We start from the raw sequence: 22,531 nt of genomic DNA, 5'->3' as shown, positions 1-22,531 counted from the left end.
GATGAGCATCATGGTGCATGTCTGCAGTCCTAGCAGTAAGGAGGAAGAGCACGGCTAAGAGAAGTTTAAGGTCATCTTGACTACAAACGTAAGGCTAGCCTAGACTAGATGAGAACAGGGAGAGAGAAAGAGAGAGAGAGAGAGAGAGAGAGAGAGAGAGAGAGAGAGAGAGAGAGAGAGAGAGAGAGAGAGAGAGAGAGAGAGAACATACACACGGAAGCCCAAGCTAAAGCAAATGGCCAGTCAAACAGTGAGGCTAGCTTGAGAAGTGGTACCACAGTGCAGGAAGCAGCCATGATACAGTGGGGAAGCCATATTTATATTTAAGTTCTCTTCACTGATTTTAAGTGCAAAGATTCTAACCTTCATTTTCCTCAACAGTAAAACAGTGGTAACGATATCTCTACCTTACAGGAATCAAGATCAAGGAAAAAGTAACTATTGATATTGTAAGATACAAAGGCATAGAGACAAACATCAGATACAATAATCAACCCTTTCAAGTTGGCTAAAATATTAGAAAGATGGTCTTTAGCTTTGTGTGTGTGTGTGTGTTGGGAGATGAACCCAGGCCTTAAATATGCTAAGCAGTCAAACAATAGTTCCTTATCTGTGAAAAGTGTTAGTGACATTACATTCCTACATGAGGTCCTTTTACACCATATGACATAGTTTGCATCTGAAAGACTCAGAGGCTCATGATTTGAGCATGGCCCTTAGCTAGCTTACAGTGCTATTTTGAAGGCTACAGAGCCTTTGGGAAGTAGGCCAGGCTTTTGAAGGTAACACCTGCCTGGTTCTGGGTTCTGGCCTGTTTACTCTAGTTCCTGTTCTGAGTCATGTGAGCATGCTGCAGCCTCAGACTCTTGCCAGTGATGGTGGGGCAGCTCCTGACACCATACTTGGCTGTCACACTGGGCTGAAAGTGCCCTAAAACCAGTACGTCCGCCTCAGACTGCATCTGTCAGATACTTCATCAGCGATGAGATAAGGATTGAGGGCATTTTAGAAAGAGCACACAGTACGATTTATACTGCAAAGGATCGGAGAGTTTTCCCTCAAGATGGAGGACAGTGGAGCAAGAAATCCCTTACCTGGTCAACGTAGGGAATGTAGAGGAGGCGGCGTCTTTCGGAGCACTGACCAGTTCTGGGACACCAACACCAGTGATCTCCTCTATGGCCTTCAGAACATTGTCTGTGTGCTCCAAGTAGATGCTTTACAAAGTGTCAGAAGAATAGGGACACACATTATAGGATTCCAAAATCTGCCCTGCTTCCTGGCTACCATGCAAGCATGTGTGCTTCCTGACAAGCCCCCTCTCTGACAGACAATGGAGGCGAATGACCAGGAAGCCAGACAAACCTCCCCTCCTTAAAGCTCATTTTCTCAGGAATCTTGCCAGTGGAGGAAAGCTGACTAACACAGTTGCCACCTACAAGCATATTCAGCATCTCTAGTTACCCTGTGGGAATCTGTGAAGGAAAGAGAGAAAAAGCAGCCAGGAGATCAGTGGTGAGCGGTCAATTTCTCACAAATACCTGACCAAGTTTCGAACGTTCAAGACTTGGAGCCAAGCCTGGTAGCACAGGCCTGTACTCTGTCCAAACTACCTGGAAGGGTAGAGGCAAAGGGATCATAGTGCAAGGCCAGCTTGAGACACAGGTGTGTGTGTGTGTGTGTGTGTGTGTGTGTGTGTGTGTGTGTGTGTGAGAGAGAGAGAGAGAGAGAGAGACAGAGAGACAGAGAGACAGAGAGAGAGACAGAGAGAAGGAAATTCAAGATATGCCGTAGGAACTCAGGTATAGCACTGTTAAGTATATTAGAACACGAGTGCTAATAATCACCAACAATAATAAATGTTTCTCTTTTAAAAGTTTTTTATTTTATGTGTATTGGTGTCTTGCCTGTGTGTGTGTGAGGGCTCCAGATTCCCTAGAACTGGAGTCACAGGCAGTTGTGACCGCCATGTGGGTGCTAAGAATTGAAACCCGGTCCTCTGGAGGAGCAGCCAGTGCTCTTAACTGCTTAGCCATCTCTCTAGACCCAAGAGTAAATCTTTCTAAAGCCAAAAAAAAAAAAAAAAAGTCTTTCATGAGATGCTACCATGTAGCTCTGGCTATACTAGTGACATTCACTTTTTTGTTATTTTTAATTTTCAAGATAGGGCTTCTGGCTGTCCTGGAACTCACTCTGTAGACCAGGCTGGCCTTGAACTCAGAGATCTTCCTGCCTCCACCTCCTGAGCGCTGGGATTAAAGGCGTGCACTTTAATCATTCACTTTACTAACAACAAAGATCCCAAATGATTGTCAAGAAATAAGTAAATAAAGTTAAACACTGTCAAAGGCTGGAGATGGCTCAGCTGCTCGCCCAGAGGACTTGGAGCAATTCTCAGCACTTGGTGGCTCACCGACATCTGAAACTCCAGTTCCAGGGGATATGATGCCCTCTTTTTTTTTTTTTTTTTTTTTTTTTTATAGACAGGGTTTCTCTGTGAAGCCCTGGCTGTCCTGGAACTCACTCTGTAGACCAGGCTGGCCTCGAACTCAGAAATCTGCCTGCCTCTGCCTCCCAAGTGCTGGGATTAAAGGCATGCGCCACCACGCCCAGCTTGATGCCCTCTTTCAACGTGAGGGCAGAGTATACGCATGGTACATAAACACGCAGCCAAACACCCACATACATAAATTAATAAAATGGAAACACCAAGAGCCAGGTGGATGGTGCACATCTGTAACTCCAGCACTCACGAGGTGTAGGCAGAAGAACAGAAGCTCAAGGCTCTCCTTAGTAACATGGTGAGTTTACCTCAACAAGCCAAAAATAAACAAAAATATGCTTAGGTACCCTGGGAGTAATGGATGTGTCTTAGACACAGTGGGCAGTAAGTGTATTTGACTCACTATTCATATGTAGGACACAACTGTAGACCTAATTGGATTTTCAATAAGGAATTAGTTGACAGCAGCCAACAGAAGGAAAAGCTTTCTTAGGATCCAAACTCCAAACTGTGCTCCTTTTAGAACATCAGCTGCTTTCACGTTCTCCTCTCAGAGGTCACGGCTCAGTCCCTAACTAGATGAGAGATCCCAGCAACAGCAAAATGGGAAAATGCAATCCGGCTCCCGGAAGAAAGTAAATAACTCACTAAAGCACATCATGCAGGTGGTCATTAAAAGTGGGGTTCTTCTCTTTTTCCCCATGAGGCCATGCTCGGCAAAGCAGCTGTTTGGCCAGAGAGGCTGTTGGAAAACAAAACAAAAAACATTTCACTCACGCGAAACTGACCCCATTCTTTTAAAAACTGCACTTAAGAACACTGTTGTTAACTGAGTGTCGTTGTTCACTTACATTGCTAGCACTTGGGAGACCGAGGCAGGGAAGATTACAGTGAGTGCGGGTTAGATGGGGCTTCACAGACACTGACAACCCTCTCCTCCCAATTCACTGTCATGATCGTATGTGTTAATAGGGTGTAGTGTGACATGTCAGTGTGTAGTGTGAGCGATCAGAGAAGCACACTCTTATGTTTCAGACGCTGGGGAAAGGAAGAGTAGTGATCAAAAGGATTATTACTTTACTTTTAGAAGGTTTAAAGCATATTTTAAAGGGAGTTTTAAGAGCTATGTGTGGGTGCAAGTATCTGGTATAACCATGTGCATCTGACTGTGGGGCCTTCAGAGGCCAGCAGAGGCCTGGAGCCTCTGAAGATGGAACTGCACGCAGTTGTTAGTTGTCTGCAGTAATGTTGGGAATTGAATTCAGGTCCCCAATGAGAGCAGTAAACATTCTTAACCGTTGAGCCATCTCAGCCCTAACAAGCACTTTTGTTTTTAGGACAGTGTTTCATGTGGGTGCTTGTCTAGTTTGCAGAAAACTCTGGGTTCTTTGCCCAGCACCATATAAAACCAGGCACGGTGACCCATGCCTACAATACCAGCACGTAGAAGATAGAGGAGCTTAGGAAAGGGAGGCTCAGAAGTTTGGGTGCATCTTTAGCACAGACAGCAAATCTGAGCCAACCCAGGCTTCAAGAGACTGTTACTACAAAAAAACAAAAATGAGAGCATTTCACTGGGTAGCATAGGCTAGCCTCAAACTCACAATTCTCCTTCAGTCTCCTGGGTAATGGGATTATAGGCAGACAGTACCAGCCCTGGCCTAGCAGTCAATCATTTAGAAAGTCAATTTGTTCTTGTTCCATTAACTCAACTGCCATAAGTGAAACCATGTGTCTAAGACTTAAGTAAACCCTATTTACTTACCCTGTCCTGAAGGTCCTGTTTAAGACCAAAATCCTACTTTATTAATATAAATATAGGAAAGATTTCTTTCACACATTAATCTTGCTTTTTGTTGTACCAAAACTGAGAAAGATAGTTAGTGATTTTGCATTTTAAGAGCTCTCACGCTAAAGGATAAAGAAAAAGGTCACAAGTTCCAGATCCCTAGAGAAGGGTGACAGGTGACACATGATCTGTACTCTCAGAACTGGAAAGCCCAAGGCAGGAAGATGTGGAGTTCAAAGCCAACTTAGCTACATAGTAAGATGATCTCAGAGATGGGGAGAGAAGTTTGGAGAGAGAGAGAGAATATGAATATCTCAGTGGATAAGCATGAAAATGGAACAATGCACACATGCTTTGAAAAGGCCAGCACTCATTTCCTTGATGCTTGTGATTTCTTTTTCTTCTACTTTTATCCACTTCATGGTGTGTGTGTGTGTGTGTGTGTGTGTGTGTGTGTGTGTGTGTGTGTGTATACCTAGCATATGAGAACAGCCCCCCACAGGCTCATATTATTAAATATTTGGTTCACAGCTGGTGAACTGTTTGGGAAGGATTAGAGAGTGTGGCCTTGTTGGAAGAGGTGTGTCACTTGTGGGCATGGAGGTTTCCAAGCCCATGCCATATGCCCAGGTAGCTTTCTTGGTGGCCTATCTGTGGATCAATGTGTGAGCTCTCAACTACTGCTCCAGTGTGTGCCACATCTGTCTGCCCGCTGCCGTGCTTCCCATTATGATAGCCATGGATCCCAAGCCTCTGAAAGTGCAAGCCTGATAAACTCTTCTATAAGCTGTCTTGGTCCTGCAACCCTCCCAGCATTAGAAAAGTGCATAAGTAGCTAAGTAGCTAAGACAAGGAGGAAGCCGATTAGGAAGACTTATGCAGGGGATGATTCTAGTACTTGGGAGTAAGAAGAGGTAGGATTGCTACAAGGCCAAGCTTAGCCTGGTCTACACAGAGTTCCACACTGACCATAAATAGATAAGAAACCTTAAAAGAAAAAGGTGAAAGATTAAAAAAATATTAAACAGAAAATTACTAAGGATGGAGGGCAGAGCTCAATAGTTTAGAATAGTTTGGGTTTAATTCCTAGTACAAAAGAAGAAGGAGGAGGAGGAGGAGGAAGGGGGAAGGGGAAGGGGAGGGGGAGGGGGAGGGGGTAAGAAGGAGGGGAAGAAGGGGAAGGGGAAGGAGAAAGGTGGAGGAGGAGGAGGAGGAGGAGGAGGAGGAGGAGGAGGAGGAGAAGGAGAAGGAGAAGGAGAAGGAGAAGGAGAAGGAGAAGGAGAAGGAGAAGGAGAAGAAGAAGAAGAAGAAGAAGAAGAAGAAGAAGAAGAAGAAGAAGAAGAAGAAGAAGACGACAACAACTTGGGGCTGGACAGATGGCTCAATGATTAAGAGCACTTGCTGGTTTTCCAGAGAACTTGGTTTTTCCCAGCATTCATTGGGCGACTCATAAATGTAACTCCAGTTATAGTGGATCAAATGCCTACTTTTGGTCTCCAACATGTATGGCATACATATACACAAAACACTTATACACATAAAATAAAAACAAAATATATACATCTTATTAATTAAAAAAAACTGAACAAACAAAAACAAAAAACAAACAAACAAAAAAAGAAAACTGTCCAGTCAATTAATCTAACCACAGGTACACTAAGCTGTGTCATAGCCTGCTCTGTAAACATGGTCTCCTTGGTGGAGCAAGAAGGCACGCTTGTGATTTTGTGGGATTTACATGTAAAAATGCTCAAAATTCTAAGAAAACACAAATTTTGCAAATGTAAGACATCAATCCTATTCACATATTCCCCTTCCCCCGAAAAAGGGATCAAGGCTCATCACCAAGTTTTTCTTTCTTCTGGTTAGGTACTGCAGACTTCTCCAGAAGGGCCATCAGAAGTCTGAGAAGGTAGAGACCACACTGGAAACTGGGAACACTATGGTGGAAGTTCTGCAAGTAACTGAAGCTCTGGCTGTAAAGAAGCAAGAAACAAAAGAACCCGCATAGCATCACATGCATTAAAGATGTTTTCACATGCACACAAGCTGCCTAAGTTGTCTCTTTATAAAGAAAGCTGGGTAGACAAAAGCTACATGGACAAAATTATTTGCTATTTTGGGCTGTTATGGGGTGGGGTGAGGAAGACCTCATAAAGAATAAGCTGGCCTGGAACTCGACAGGATAATATGGAATGGGATGTGACAGGATGGGATAGGACTGGCAATTAGTGTCAACTAGTTGCTCCCTACAGAGTCTCCCTGAGAGAAGACTGAGAGGTCCTCAGATAATCTAGTGTCAGCTGAGTTTTAGGGAGTGGGAGTGGTGGCTCGTGTCTGGACTCATAACAGTAAGTTGAAGTAAGTAAGTTGAAGGCTGAGGCAGGAGAAAGCTGCATTTGGGGCCAGACAAGGATATGTACCATGGCCTGTTTCAAAAAATTCAAAATGAGGGGCTAGAAAAATGGCTGAGCAGTTAAGACACTTGCTTCTTTTCCAGAGGACATGGACACACACACAAATAAAACATAATATAAGAAATAGGGCTGAGTATGGTATTGTATGCCATTAATTCCAGCACTTTGGAGACAGAGGCAGGTGGATCTCTGTGAGTTTAAGGACTGAGGACAGCCAAGTTTACATCATGAGTTCCAGGCTAACAGTTACATAATGAGACCCAGTCTCAACCACCCCCCCCAAAACAAACAAACAAACAAAAAACCTTTAAAACATGAAAAAACATGGTAAGGGGATGTCAACATAGTATAGATTTTTTTCTGAGAGAGTGAATGTTTTCCAAAAATATTCTGCCAATCCAGTTCGAGGATTTCTTAAGGACATCCTAGGATGTTCAGACCCACCTGACCAGTTCCTCCAAGGGCTGGTCCTGTTCCATCTGCTTTAGTCGGTTCGAGAGGACCTCAAGGGCTGAGTGCAGGAGGCGGTGCTTTGATTGGTGAGTAAATCCCTTCCTAAAGCAAAGTTGAAAGCAGTGGGTCAGCCTGTCTCAGGAGGATCACTCGGGTACCAACTGAGGACAAAGCAAATACTAAAAACTAAAAAATAATTTAAAAATGTTAATGGGGGCTGGAGAGATGGCTCAGCAGTTGAGAGTACTGACTGCTCTTCCAGAGGTCCTGAGCTCAATTCCCAGCAACTATATAGTGACTCATAACCATCAGTAATGGGATCTGATGCCCTCTTCTGGTGTGTCTGAAGATAGTTAGAGTGTGCTCACATATACAGTTAAAATCTTCTGCCTGCCTTTCAAGAGTCTACATAATCTGACCCCTGCATCCTTCCTACCAACATCTTCCTTTTCCTTTCATCCATTCTATGTGCCTGTGCCTGCTCGTGTGTGTGTGTGTGTGTGTGTGTGTGTGTACCATTAAAGAACACGCCTTGATGAACTGTCAATGCAAATCTATCATCAGGCATTGCTTTTTAAGTACTGAAAATATAAAAATGACTAGCACCTGCCATGTGGAGAATGTTATAAGTCTAACAAGGAAGAAAATTTAACGCGCAATTTTAACAAAATGTGTGAAAGCTAGACCAGGAGAGAATGGCAGAGTGTTAGAAGGGAGCTGAGGGCCAGGAAAGAGGGTTACCTAGTAAGGTTAGAGAAGCTGAAGAGACTCAGTTGGAGGGTATGGATCAAGTAGCCAGGGGTCCTGTAGAAGGATGCGTGTATCTGAAGGGTTCTGGGTTACAGTTAAGTAGGATGCTGAATAACTCAGTCCAGCTGTGAGACTGGGTGCAAGACAGACGCCAGACAACAGGAGGTGGGAAAAGGCAGGCCAAAGGGTCAGAGTCAGGAAAGCCTAGCAGCTGTCAGCCATCACAACCGAGATGGACAGAGACCAACTGTGAAACTAGGTCAGATACGGTGGAAGGCTGGAAGTAGACAGAGATGTCTAGTTAGATAATGCAATCAATAGAATTTAGGGTTACATGTGGGAAAGAGTAGAAAGATGGAGCCAAAAGAATAACTCCTCGTTTTGGCGAACAAGAGTGATGATGGCATTTTCATGCGAGGCGAAGCCGGAGGAACAGTGAGATTATGCGCAGAACTGGATGTGATGAGTCTGAGGTGTCAATCACATCCAAGGGGGTGTTGAGTAGGCAGATGGATACAATCTTGCTCATGGCTCAAAAGAGAAGATTTAGCATAAGTTTAAGCTTGAGTAAAATTCTCCAGAAAACCTGTTGGAAGAGGACAGATGGGATAAGGCATGGCTGAGGAACAGCAATACTCAGGGAAATGCCTTTATTTCTCCTTTCACCCATGCTATGCCTCCAACTCTTTATGTCACTAAACCCAACTCCTGGGGTTCAATGGAGTGCTCAGCAGGTGAAGGCCCTTGCTGCCAAGCCTGACACAACTCGGCTCTGATCCCTGGATCCACTTGGTGGAAGGAGAACATGTTAGTGTTCACACACACACACACACACACACACACACTACAATATAAAAACAGATTGTGGCCCGGTAATGGCACACGCCTTTAATCCCAGCACTCGGGAGGCAGAGGCAGGGGGATTTCTGAGTTCAAGGCCAGCCTGGTCTACAGAGTGAATTCCAGGACAGCCAGGGCTATACAGAGAAACCCTATCTCGAAAAAACCGAAAAAAAAATAGTAATAATAAAAAATTTTAAAAAATAAAAACAAAAACAGGGCTGGTGAGATGGCTCAGTGGGTAAGAGCACCCGACTGCTCTTCCGAAGGTCCGGAGTTCAAATCCCAGCAACCACATGGTGGCTCACAACCATCCGTAACGAGATCTGACTCCCTCTTCTGGAGTGTCTGAGAACAGCTACAGTGTACTTACATATAACCAATAAATAAATCTTTAAAAAAAAAAAACAAAAAAAACAAAAAAAAACAAAAACAGATTGTGTTATATTTCTATCCTTATTTTAAGAACCAGGTTGAAGAGAAGGCTCAGCAGCTAAGAGCATGCTCTGCTCTTGCAGACAAACTGAGTTTGGTTCCTAGCACCCTCATCAGGCTGTTCACAACCACCTGCAACTCCAGCTCCGGAAGATCCAATGCCCACTTCTAAACTCTGAGGGCACAGACAGAGATATACATAATTTTTAAAATGTAAGAAGCAAAATAAAAGGACCACTGATTCTTTAAAGGCCGATCAAGGGCGTGGATGTAGCTCAGTTGGTAGAGTGCTTGCCTATCCCGCATGAAGCTCTAGGTTTCATCCCCAGAAGCAGGTCTAGAGGCCCAGGTCTGTAATGCTAGTACTCAGGAAGTAGGGGAAGGGTGATGAGCCACACTCGCAGCGCGTGTTCAAGGCACATCTATGAGATCCTGTTTAAAAGCCTCACCAAATGCTATAGCTTCCATGGTATCCCCAATATTCCAGTTCACAGTGTGCTCACTTTTAACCACATAAAGAGACTTCAGATTTGTTCTGTTAGCTAATCAGTGAGCCCCTAATTTTTCAAACTGCTCAGTAACAGTGGCTCTGTAAGAGTCAGTGGGCTTACAAGAAAATAGAAAAGAAGAAAGCACCCAGGAAGGGCTGTATCCATTTCCTTCCCTTCTTCCCTTCGGGAATACTCAGAAGTGAATGCAAGCACGCACTCATTGCACACACTCCCACGACACCACCTCCCCACACTCACCACGCAAAGAGCGCGTGCAAGACCTGCAGCAGCTTCTGGTAGCAGCAGGCCATGGTGTGCTGCTCCTGAGCTGTCGCTCTCGCCTTGTCATCTGCACTGAGATGCTCAGCACCTAAGCACTAAATAGAAAAGCGGTTTAGTCCAGTTGCTGTGCAAGTGCTCTCACTCCCCCTCAGTCCTCCTCAGTTAAGGGACTCTTGGCAGTTATTGACAGACCCACAAACACAAGCCTGCCTGTAAGTTAACAATTCTTTTCTTTTTGTCCTCTCTCTTCCTAAAAGTCCCAAGGCCTGCTTGTCCAGCCACCCTGAAGACCACGTTCAAGCTATGAGGTCGTTCGTACATTTGTACTACCCCGTCTGCCTGCTCTCCTGACCTCTCACGCAGAAGGTGTAATTCTCCTCCTCTGGCCTCTTCCCATGCTCTGCCCACCACAGCTTGCCTGCCCGTGCTCACACGGTCTCTCAGTCTTCTCACCTGAAAGAAGTTGTGAATGTTCTCCAGATGGTTACACATCGGGGTTAGCAGCTGAACCACACAGTGCACAATGTCCTGGACAGATCTCTGATGAAGATGTGAGAAGCCAATATTCTGCCTTCCTTTATTCTACAATAAATTTCAGAGTTATAAGAGAAAAAAATGGATAAATTATTTCAATTAATCATTAGCTAAGAGTTCAAAGTTGGGGAGGGGGGATGGCTGGAGAGATGTCTCAGCGGTTAAGAGCACTGAGTTCAATTCTCAGCAACCACAGGGTGGCTCATAACCACCTGTGATGGGATCTGATGTCCTCTTCTGGCCTGCAGGCATACATGCAGGCAGAACACTGTATACATAACAAATAAATAAATCAAACCCCACAGTTGTGACTCTAGGTGGGAGTCGGCAACAGAGGTGATTTACTTTCCTAACTTAGTTAAGATGATATTATAACAATGAAGTAAACACGATAGCAAAAGAAAAAAATCTTCCTTTAGTTTTAAATACCTGAGAGGATGGATACTGTAGAGTTAGAACAGGGTCTGATTAAAAAGTACAGACACAGCTGGGTGTGGTGGCGCACGCCTTTAATCCCAGCACTCGGGAGGCAGAGGCAGGCGGATTTCTGAGTTTGAGGCCAGCCTGGTCTACAGAGTGAGTTCCAGGACAGCCAGGGCTACACAGAGAAACCCTGTCTCCAAAAAAAAAAAAAAAAAAGTACAGACACGGGGCTGGAGAGAAGGCTCAGCAGGTAAGAGCACTTGCTGCTGCTGAAGAGGACCTGGTTTGTTTCTTAGCACCCACAGGGTGCTCACAACTGTCTGTAATTCTAGTTCCAGGAGATCTGACACCCTCTTCTGACCAGGCAGAGATATATGCCTTTAATCTCAGAAGGGAGACGGTGATAGGAAGATCAGAACTTTAAGGCAATTTTCAGCTGCATAGTGAGCTCAAGTCTAGCCTTGGCTCTGAGAGACTGTCTCAAAACGCCAAAAGTACAGACCATCATAACTAATGAATTTGGGCGCATGCATACAGAACAAACAACACACACATACACACACACACACACACACACACACACACACACACACACTCGCATGTGCTACCATCTGCAGTGTCCAAGTCCTTCCCCATATGCTCAGCACTTTTGTACTTTCTATGTCTCTATGTTTAGGACACTTAGAAATAAATTTATTGTATTAGGATCTCTTCAATTTTTTTTTGAGAAATACACACAGACACACACACACACACACTTGGTGTGAGGGATCCAGCCTGGACTTTTAGTATGTTAGGCTACAGCCCAGTCTATACAGGGCAAGGCAACTATGCAGGAATGCCACTGTGTTACCTAGTAAATCAAACATAGCACCACGTTACTCTCAGCCGACACCCGCTTGTTTCCAAGTTTCCTGGGAAGCCTAGGCCTATGCTCGCGCCACTACTTACCTTAAAGCAGCAGATTCTCTTGGCAAAAGGAGCAGTCAGCATATTCTCTAGCTTCTGGGAAAGATCTTCCAGCAAGAAGAGCAGCTCAGCAGGCCCCAGCTGTACGACCTCTGTAGCCTGAGGTGTGGAATGTGGAGAACAACTTCAATCATGTCCTACTTATAGTTATCTTCAGTGTATTTGATGCTCGTCTCTCCCATTGGGTGAAGGACTGAATTGGACTTTTAATTTAAAAAAGAGGAAATGAGGGCTAGAACAAAGGTTCAGTGGACAAAGCACTTGCCACACAGGCAGAACGTGTGGGGTGTAGACCCCAGACCCATGTAAAAGGTGGCAGGTACTCTAAGCGCTTCCCCACCCAGTCCTCTCCCCAGTTTCTGCAGGGCATATTTCGTTCCACCTCTTCACTCCTGCTCACTGTGGCGAATCATTCGGTAAGAGCACAGCAAGAGACGGAATGGGGGAAATGTCCCACCTGCACTGCTCATTCAATACACTTTTATGGACTCTTCTATGAGCAGATTGATGAAGAAAAACTTCAAAAAATTAAAGAAAAGCACACACACACACACACACATACACACACACTCACACACACATACACACACACTCACACACACATACACACACACACACACATACATACAGACACTACTGATTCCATTCTAAAAATGCCTACATTTTTCCAACTATTAGTTAAAAAATCAATTCCATTTTAAATATCTTAGTCTGCGGAAATTTCCTTCTCTAGTGAAAATCCTTATCAAAGGTCACCTTCTCTGTGAAAATATTCTCTATTCTCAACTTTATTAGAATGAACACTCTTTTTTTTAAAGATTTATTTATTATTATATGTAAGTACACTGTAGCTGTCTTCAGACACACCAGAAGAGGGCGTCAGATCTCATTACAGATGGTTGTGAGCTACCATGTGGTTACTGGGATTTGAACTCAGGACCTTCGGAAGAGCAGTCAGTGCTCTTAACCACTGAGCCATCTCGCCAGCCCCCAAGAATGAACACTCTTACTGAAGTTCAGATATTAATACAGTTTTGGGCAGTCATCTCCACCTCCTGTTCACTTGACCAGCTGAAGGGAAGCAGCAAACTGCGCATGCGACTGCACGGCCAGGTCTAGGTGAGTAGTCAACACAAACATGGCATCTAGAATTATCTGTTCAGTGCTGAACAAAGGTCATGAAAATGGAAAGACAATACTGACTTCTCTATGCCTCAATAGTCCTCCGCCATCTAAGTTCACTCAGTGCTTTTACCTGGTAACCTGTAGGGAAGGATCATGTCACCAGTACTGTGATTCATAACCTGACACACTGAGAACACCTGTGACCTGTGAACAACCAGGGTGATAAGGATGACTGCTCACTCAGAATTCATACGGAGGCCTCTGCGGTCAGAAACCATCCTTCCCTTCACTGTGGCCCCTTCGTCCTGTCTGTCATCCCTCTCACAAACAGCTCCCACTGCTCTCCACTCGACAACAACAGTCCCATCTTTCAAATCCATTCTTTGTTGAGGCAAAGTCTCTGTGTTAGCCCCGACTGTCCTTGAACTTACTCTGTAGACCAGGCTGGTCTTGTATCTGCTTTCCTCTGCCTCCCGAGTGCTGGCCTTAAAGTCACCATGACACGGGGCCCAAAGGCTTGAAATATCTGTGTTCTTGGAACATGAACAGAACGAGGACCTTCCTAAAAGGTTAGGTTCTGGGACCCCAGACTGTCACTTACTTCAGTGTGCATTTCAGTGTCTAAGATGAACTTGGTCACAAGTCCAGAATGTAGAATAGAGAAGACCTCAATGTCCAGCTCTCGGAAAAAAGCGCGGTAATTCTGCAGTGACACAAACGTCTTTCCTTCCTTCCCTGTGGACTCCTGGAGGAAGAGGACGGGCATACAAAAGAACAACTCAATAGAACTAAAGTCTCAGATATTAGCCTAATTAAAAAAATATTTTGTTGGGCTTGGTGGCGCATGCCTTTAATCCCAGCACTCGGGAGGCAGAGGATTTCTGAGTTCGAGGCCAGCCTGGTCTACAGAGTGAGTTCCAGGACAGCCAGGGCTACAGAGAAACCCTGTCTCAAAAAAAAAAAAAAAAAAAAAAAAAAAACCCAAAATTTTAATCTGATATTATTTTAAAACTGTGTGTGTGCACTTGTGAGTGCAGAGGCACTGGATCCTGCTCAAGCTGGCATTACAGGGGAGTTACTAAACACGGGTGCTGGAAACTGAAATCCTATCCTCTGGAAGAGCAGTAAGTCCTCTTAACCACATGTCCTCAGCCCCTCAAATCTAATTTTAATTAACATTCTAAAGTCCAATACACATTCATGTTTGGTAAAAACATTCTAATTTCCTTCTATCACCTCATTCCTTTCACCCAATTGTCCAATCACTGCCAAGCCACAGCACTAGATGTAGTGTAGCAGTTTACACCAACACTGTTGGGTGCTTCTACTTACGGATGAACTATTAGGTAAATAAAAGCGTGTGGAGTGTCCAGAAAGCTGTGATCTTAAAGGCTAGGACAATCTGATTTCAAGCCTTAGCTCAAGTGCACATAGTATGTCTGTGAGCAAGTCTTTCACTTACCCTCTCTGTTTATAAACTGCCTAGTGAATTAATATAGCTATGAACATTAGCACCAACCTTGGACTTTTAGGATGTTAGTGGAGCTACACATAACGAATTAAAAGAATGCATGGTAGGTGTAAAACAAACTGACATCCACGCATCCAGGAAACTTCTCAAACATGGCACTTCCTCTGTGAATGCCACAGGGCAGCAACTCATCGACTACCAGAAACCATAGTAAGCGCTTCAAAACCATTCACCGCGTGGCCACTCAGTCACCGCGTGGTCACTCAGTTGCTATGCCTTTGTGGCTTTATAGTTTCTGTTACATTTTATTTATTCTCTCTGTGTGCCCCCCACAGCCCACGTGGGAACTGGCTCTCTGTCTACCATGTGCGTTCTCAACACTGAAGTCAGGTCTCAGGCCTGCCAGCCGTTGCCTCTGCTGCTTGAATCATCTTGCTAACTATATTTTGTTTTGTTTTGGTTTTGTTTTGTTTTGAGACAAGGTCTTGCATATAGCTTAGCCAGCCTCAAATGCATGATCATCTTCCTGCCATCCTCCCAAATGCTGAGATTATAGGCATGCACAACATCTAGGTCACTAAGTTTATGGTCTGGGGTAAAAAGGGGGAAAGCCAAAAGCAGTATATATAAAAGAATGCCACCCTGGGCGTGGAAGTTCATGACTGCAGTCCCAACACAAAAGACACTAAGACAGAAGGATCATGAGTCTGAGGTCAGGCTCTGCTACCCAGTGAGACCCTGTCTGAAAAACCTAAGGCAGGGGACAGTGTATCCTAAGATTCAATGAGATAACTATTATAACAGAGTCCAAAGTAGTACAGGGGAGTAAAACACAGGGGTAAAGTCTACAGAAGATAGAGAAAAAGCGCCACCCACACAGCAGCAGTAAGGACTGTTCTTTGACTTCTGTGGCTATGATCAAACACCCTGATCAAATTAACTTGGGGAGAAAAGGGCTCACTTGGCTGTGGGTCTCCAGGCCATTCTCCATCATTGAGAAAAATCAGGGCAGGAACTGAAGCAGAGGCCTCAGAGGAGCACTCTTGCTGGCTTGCTCTCTGGCTTGCTTCCTATCACACTCAACTAGCTTCCTTAAAGGGCCCAGCACACTTGCCTAGGGATGGTGCCACTCATAGTGGACCCATCAGTCATCAATTAAGACAATTTCTCACAAAACAGCTGCAGGCCAATCTGATCTGAGCAATTTGTCAACCGAGGTTGCCTCTGCCTAAGGGACCGTACTAGTTTCTAGTGGGAAACAACAACCAAGAGTTTAGAGATCAGTAAGAACTGTTACTCGAGGGTCATCCTGAGGCCCAGGAGACGTCATTTGCCTCCCTTCCCATTTTTTTCTCTTAAAAGCGTGCAGAGTATAAGGCTAGCCTCATTCTCACTGAGCAGTCATAAACCTTTGTCACACACTCCAATACCTTGTCTACGTGGCTTCTCCCAGATGGCGCCATGTCACACTCTGAAGTGTCTTCTGTTAGAAGTGTGTCCGAACAGGATGCTTTGTTGCTATCAGCTTTTTGTTTCTTTCCCCCTATGTTGCAAAGAGAGAAATGACTCAAGTAATTAACAAGCACATGTTGCCAAATAGGGCCCTGCAAGAAAGGAGGAGGAAAAGTTTTATGATTCAAGCTACACAGCATTGCCCATAAAGAAACCTTTCTAAAGAAAAGTTTGACAGCAGATCTTGCTAGTCACCACTCACCAACCAACTGTGCCACCAGCCCTCTATCTTTTCAAATACGAATGCTATGATACGTATAACCCGTGAGGTTAATTCAGTGTGGCGCAGATGAGGACAGGAAAGGAATATACTCACCCGTCTTTCCCTTGTTTCTGTTTTTTGCTGCAACAGCAGAACTGCTCCTAGGCATCATATCTAAAGTGTCCAAGTCAACGCTTGCGAAAGGCGGAACATAGTCTGGGATGACTGAAACAGAGTAGGAGGACTGAACCCAACCACAGTGATCCAAATACCCAAACCCCCAGAAACAGGTCTTCAAAATCACCACCCGCAGCAGCGAAGCCTGTGATGCCTACGCTCCAGTGATTCACCTGATGTGGTTTGGGCACAGCAAAATGCAGAGCTTAGAGAAATTCTATATTATAGTGACTGATAATGATTAATTAATACAAAGTTATTTTCAATAAGGACATGAAATAACCAACCAAGCAAAAAGAAGCTGAAATATCACTTAAAAATCCAAAGATATTGGCATATGGTCACACATCTTTCTGTTTTATATTCCATTATTTAAGATGAGAGCCTCAGGAAAGCTTCTTATTTTCGCTACAGAATGAAACTGGCATTTTTGGCTTCTTTGTTTTTGTGTCTGTCTATCTGTCTCTCTAGGACAGGATCTCACACTGAGCCCTGGCTGGTAGTGAACACATAGAGATCACCTGCCTCTGCATACAATGTGCTGAGATGAGAAGTTTAACACACACTCAGCCCTAAGCTAGCATTAAAAAAAATTTATTAATGTGTATGAGTATTTTGCCTGAGCATATATCTGTGTGCCATGTGCATGCTTGGTACTCCGAGAGGCCAGAAAATGGTACTGCATACTGTGGGGGTGGAGTTGCAGACAGTTGTGAGCTGCTACATGGGTACTTGGGATGAAACTCCTCTAGAAGAGCAGCCAGTGCTCCTAACTGCTGAGCCACCTCCTCGGCCCCATAAACTAGCATTTTGTTGTTGTTGTTTTGTTTTTTTGGTTTTTTGAGACAGGGTTTCTCTGTATAGCACTGGTTGTCCTGGAACTCACTCTGTAGACCAGGCTGGCCTGGAACTAAGAAATTTGCCTGCCTCTGCCTCCCAAGTGCTGGAATTAAAGGCATGCGCCACCACTGCCCGGCTAAACAAACATTTTAAAACAACCAGTTAAGTTAATGGTCAGAGGAATGAAAAGGCCTTTATCTTTACTGCTGGTTCATGGCTATATTTAAGAAGAAAAGGGTACCTGGTCCTGGAGGCAGGCAGATCTCTGTGAGTTAGAGGCCAGCCAAGTCTACAAAGTGAGTTCTAGACAGCCAGGGCTTCAGAGACACCCTGTCTATAAATAAATACATAAATAAATAAACAGATAGATAGATAGATAGATAGATAGATAGATAGATAGATAGATAGATAGATAGATAGGTAGATAGGTAGATAAATGTATGTGACTGCTCATCTCCTCAGCAGGACACCGAGGCTTGCAGCATGGCCCTTCTTACCTGCCAAGTACTTCTCTAGGATTCCCTGAAGTTCTACAAGGTCCTTTAGCCGACTAAGAACCTTGCCCTTCATCTCAGGAGATGTTTGTTGGCAGAAGGCATTCACAACCTGCAAAGCACAACTTCTCTTCATGTGTGGACACTAACCTCACTCGCTTTACTTCCCCAGGGATGAAAGGGTCTTACGCCACACTAGGTAACTTTTAATATAAAGCTTATGAGCCTGGTGTGGTGGTTTCTGTCTATAAAATTCCAATAGTGGGGATGCTGAGGGGCATTGCCATGAATCTGAGGCCAATCCAGTCTACACAGGGTGATGTAGGCCAACCAATGAGACAGTCTCAAAGAAACAAAGATACAGTGCAGCAGCTAGATCTGTAAGTGAAATGGTAGCTCATACACAGTGCTAATCGTCACGAGAAGAACAGTCTCATAGAACAGACAGGCGTTAAACTCCATGTGAGGCTGAGGACGACTCCTGACCAACCTGTCTCAACCTCCCAAGGTGGTGGAGCTAGAGACAGGTATGAGTCACCACACCCAGGTATGTGGTACGGGGACAGAGGCTAAGGCTTCATGCATTACTGTGTAGCTGACAATCCGCAGCTGTCTATGTCCTAGCATTCTCGGGAAAAGAAGAGTTACAGATGGAGCACTTGTTTAAAAACTACCTAAAAATTCATCTAAATTCAGAAAGTCAAAGTTTAGGAGAAAATCTGAATTTGTGTGTGTGTATGTGTGTGTGTGTGTGTGTGTGTGTGTGTGTGTGTGTGTGTGTTTGCATGTGCACATGAACATAGGTGACCTCACAGACCAGGAAAGCATGGTGTTGGAGTGATTGTCAGCTGAGCCTCCAATGCCAACAGTAGGAACCAAACTCTGGCCCAGAAGAGCAGCAAAGCAGCCTCGGCCACTGGCTACCACTCTAGTCCCATAAAGTTTAAAGGACAAACTGACAAGAAAACCCTGTTACAATCCTGGTGGAAAGTATGACTGAGTGATGGAGAGCTAATGCAGACTGTCATGTAGCAGTGTTCTCCCTGGCAGACGTAAGACACCTGAGTTTTACCCCTCTGCTACTCACCACTCACTATGCACTTAGGCAGAATATCAGAGAGCGCGTATGTTAGCAGATCAAGTCTTAGTCTACTATTTATTTCTCACGATGCTTTGGCAGGGTCGGTAGCCTTTCTAAGCTTTTGCGTCTTTACCTATAAAGTGGGAGCTGAATAAGTGTGAAGTACAACACAGCCAAAGCGCAGGGAGGCAGCAATGAGGCGCTGCCATGACCGACGTCCTCAAAAACACTCCGAAGGAAGGAAACTATACCCATTTCTCCCTGCGAGCAAAAAGCAAGCAGGGGCCTGTAGCAACAGAGTGGGACTCCCAGCACAGAAGAGAGGCCACTGTCTGCAGAAGTGGGAGTGCAGGGGGCCTGACGAGTCAGCTCTACAGTGAGGGTCTAAGTACTCTGACGGGGACAGCAGCAGGTACCAATGGGCAGCAGTGGTGGGATCTCTGCTTCGGCCAGAGAAGCACAGGCATTGGTGCATCGGAGAGATGTTTATGGCGTTTATGGGAGCCAAGAAATAGTTTTCTTTTGAGAGAAACTACAGACATAGTGAAACATTGCAGTAACTGCTCACCTCTCGGAACCAGTTGAAAGTTAGGAATGTGAGCGAACACATAAGCGAACGGTCTTTAGCAGACATGGACTCCAGTTTCTCTCCAGGTTCCAGGTCAGGGAGGAACAGGGGACAATCTGAGAAAGAACAAATGTCCCACCCACATTTAGCTCAAGGCAGAAGAACACGGGTCCTAGCTCCTCAGCTACCGACCTGTCCCTTAAGCTCTTATGAGAGTCAAGCTTTGTTTTATTTCAAAACGCCTTCCACTTTGGTGTCAAAAGAATACATCTACACTCTTTACCCCATCTTGGCACCTGGAAGCCTGATGGAACAGGACTTCTAAAAGGCAAGTATGTCTGGAAGGCTATGGTGCAAGGCCCTTTTTGCTGGCTAAGACCAGGGTCCCTGGAACCAAAGAAAGCACATGGCTCTTCTTAAGACTAAAGGTGTTTATGCCCAAGATAAACTGAATTCCTCTATGACCTTATGTATACAAATCAAAAACAGCACAGTGACTCCTGGAGGCAAGCCAAACAAAACCAGAGTAATTCAGGAAACAGACACACAGTTCATGCCAAATTCCTAAGCGGTCTTCCTGCAAAGGCCATTGGTCACAAAATTTGTGTCATGATGCTGTACCCCTCCCAGATTTAAGTAATAAAAAGTAAGTACATACAAGTGGGTAAAAATAATAAAAGAATCTGCCCATTAACCAGCATTCATCAACAACTACAAAGAAGATGCTGGCTCCACACAAGCTCACTTGACTGGCATGCCATTATTGCTGTAATTTTCACGTGAGGTGAGAAATTCCATCTTACACGTCCAAGGTGCAGGCCTGGTCCTTGCCTGCTTTTACCAAAAGAGCACAAAGTCTCGGAGAACTGTGTGCATACCTAAGAGACCATCGATCTCATCCAAGTTTCCATCATGTTGTCTTGCCACGCAAAGTCTCAGCAGCCGGAAATGGGAAGCCAGGCACAAAGAAGACATTGATCTGGGAAGGGAGAATCCACCTCAGGAACCACACTTAGTACCACAGTCAAATTAATCCAAAACTACAGGCACTCACTCTTGTAATTAAAGAAAAACAGCAGGGAGCTCAGTGCTGCCCAGCAGGTAGAGAGCATCACAGTTCAGGAAGGCAGAGGGTGTGTGCAGCTGGTGTGAAGCTTGAGAGGGAAGGAGAGGAAGAGAGGCAGGGCAGCCAGGGAGGCTCAGGAAAAGAACGAAAGGACAAATAGTCTAGGGTAGTGTGTGCTGACTCTCATGGGCAATGCAAATCTCAATCCCAGGGAGCAAGAGAAAGAGAGGAGCCTGACTGCGCCCTTCTAACAGCTCTGGATGCAACCTTTCCTGAAAGAATCACTGTGCTGCAAAGACCCTGTACATTAAAAGAACTATGAAATGCAGTTGGAGAGATGGCTCAGGAGTAAAGAGGGCTTACCGCTCTAAAAGAGAACCCAGGTTCAGTTTCCAAAGCCTATGTGGTGGCTCACAAACCACCTATAACCCTAGTTCCAGGGAGCCAACACATTCTTCTAACCTTCATGAGCTCTAGAATGCATGTGGTGCGGATACACGCACTTGGGTGCGCACACACACACATTAAATAAATAGTTCATTCATTCATTAATATTAAGAGATTAAAAAAAATTTCCCCATGAACATTCAGAATACCAACAGATGGAAAACAGCTCACCTCTGGCTCGATTCTTGTGATGTCGCTCGACTGGCATCTTTTGCACATTCCTGATAGAACAGCGGCAGGAGGTTGATGACAATGCCGTCTTGAGTGCTGTACTCTTCCAGTCCATAGAGCGCTTTCACAGGAAATGGAAAGTCACTGTGAAGAGAACCCAAAATCTGATGTCCCCACTCGGGGGAAAACAAGGCCATGCTGGAAATCACTAGAACAAACCAACTTCAGGCAAAACAAATTTAGGAAGAAGCTATAAACAGAGAGAGCAGGTGGGGACCTTTATAGCAACTCTACAGCTGGGATACAGGATGTTGGGGCTGGGGGGCGGGTGAGGTATGGTGGGCAGACTTGAGGGTAAAAGTAATGTGAAGTTTGTATCCGCTTCCTCCACAGTGGAGCCAGCTGAGGTGGGCAGCACTTACCCCTCTGGAGCAGCACAGAAGTCTACCACAAAGGCATCTTGGAAATCATTGAAGATGGTCTGCCCAACCCACTCCTTCCAGGTACAAACAAGAACAGGGTTGTGAGGGGCATATTTGCTATATAGCCCTGAATAAACTGCCCCTAACCTTTCTAAACTACAGGCTTCTCATTTCTAAAACAGAAATAGTAACAGACTTCCAATGCTGTGAAGAAAGAAGATAATGCACAAAAAGTGCCTCACTCGGTGCTTGGCACAGAATAGGGCTGTCGAACAAATGGTGCCTATCACCAACAACATTCTCGCCTTTAACATTATAATCATTATTAAGTACAGGAGCCTCAGGAGAGTCCAGAAACTAGGTAGGGTGAAACAGCCTTCCAGCTAGAATTTGGGGACACCCAGGAAGGTCTGTTGTACTCCACAATAGCGAGAAAGACAAAATGTGTCCCAAGGAAGCTCTGATGCTTTGTCACTTTAATGGGGCACTTGGAATGGGGTTTTGGCAGCTCACACCAGTCATCCCAAAACTGGAATGGAGAGGCAGGAGGACTACAGCTAGTTCAAGGGCAGACTAGTCTTTATGAAAGTTCTAGTCAGACCCAGCTATACAGTGAGACCTGCCTCAAGAACTGGTTCCCACCTGCCACCCCCGAAACAAGACATTGTCCTTACCAAGGTTTTTGGAGCCAACTTCCTTTCTTGGATCAGGTTGGCAAATTCATCATAATACAGAGAAGAGGCCCAAGGAGAGTGCTCAGTGCAAGAATGAACTAGTTGTAGCAAAGAAGTCACCTGGAAGAGATAGAAAGAGCTGTGACCTTTGGGCTGCCAACTCTAAATTCATCTCCACGCTCAGTAGTAGTTTCTTTCTCAAGTCTCACTGCCAGAAGTCAAGAGAGGCATTCCAGAGCCTCTTTTCTAGTCTGTCTCTTTCCAAGCATATAGAATATCCAAAGCCAAAAACCAAAGCTGGAGTGACACCCTTGGGTTTGGACATTAAGAGAGAGGAGAGACAAGCAAAATGAATAACACTGCTCTGTGTCCTAGAATGAACTTCTGAGGAGTTA

General features: G+C 44.9%; 1 protein-coding gene and 1 long non-coding RNA gene across 6 annotated transcripts in view; both read right to left on the bottom strand.

Annotated features, from left to right (window-relative positions):
• Nucleotides 1-22,531, bottom strand: part of Fancd2 (Fanconi anemia, complementation group D2) — a 65,381-nt gene that overhangs the window by 12,392 nt on the left and 30,458 nt on the right. For 4 of the 5 annotated variants that reach the window (XM_017321490.2, NM_001347350.1, NM_001033244.3 and 1 more), the window contains 16 exons: nt 22,137-22,256; nt 21,463-21,536; nt 21,041-21,184; nt 20,235-20,335; nt 19,357-19,472; nt 17,711-17,819; nt 16,311-16,421; nt 15,913-16,025; nt 13,613-13,756; nt 11,869-11,985; nt 10,414-10,542; nt 9,937-10,055; nt 7,154-7,264; nt 6,138-6,268; nt 3,152-3,245; nt 1,095-1,217 (listed from right to left, as the gene is read on the bottom strand). In XM_017321490.2, the coding sequence (XP_017176979.1) occupies nt 1,095-1,217; nt 3,152-3,245; nt 6,138-6,268; nt 7,154-7,264; nt 9,937-10,055; nt 10,414-10,542; nt 11,869-11,985; nt 13,613-13,756; nt 15,913-16,025; nt 16,311-16,421; nt 17,711-17,819; nt 19,357-19,472; nt 20,235-20,335; nt 21,041-21,184; nt 21,463-21,536; nt 22,137-22,256 (1,856 nt within the window). The remainder of the gene's footprint in view (nt 1-1,094; nt 1,218-3,151; nt 3,246-6,137; nt 6,269-7,153; nt 7,265-9,936; nt 10,056-10,413; nt 10,543-11,868; nt 11,986-13,612; nt 13,757-15,912; nt 16,026-16,310; nt 16,422-17,710; nt 17,820-19,356; nt 19,473-20,234; nt 20,336-21,040; nt 21,185-21,462; nt 21,537-22,136; nt 22,257-22,531) is intronic. The other variant, XR_003956175.1, reaches the window with a different exon arrangement.
• Gm46971 lies at nt 7,616-8,859 on the bottom strand. The gene is made up of 2 exons (XR_001785351.1): nt 8,430-8,859; nt 7,616-7,996 (listed from the first exon to the last, which is right to left on the bottom strand). It is a non-coding gene; the product is annotated as a predicted gene, 46971 (long non-coding RNA).

This window comes from Mus musculus, chromosome 6, assembly GCF_000001635.26.
Source record: "Mus musculus strain C57BL/6J chromosome 6, GRCm38.p6 C57BL/6J".
NCBI classification, from domain to species: domain Eukaryota; kingdom Metazoa; phylum Chordata; class Mammalia; order Rodentia; family Muridae; genus Mus; species Mus musculus.
This window is presented reverse-complemented; position numbering and strand designations above follow the sequence as displayed.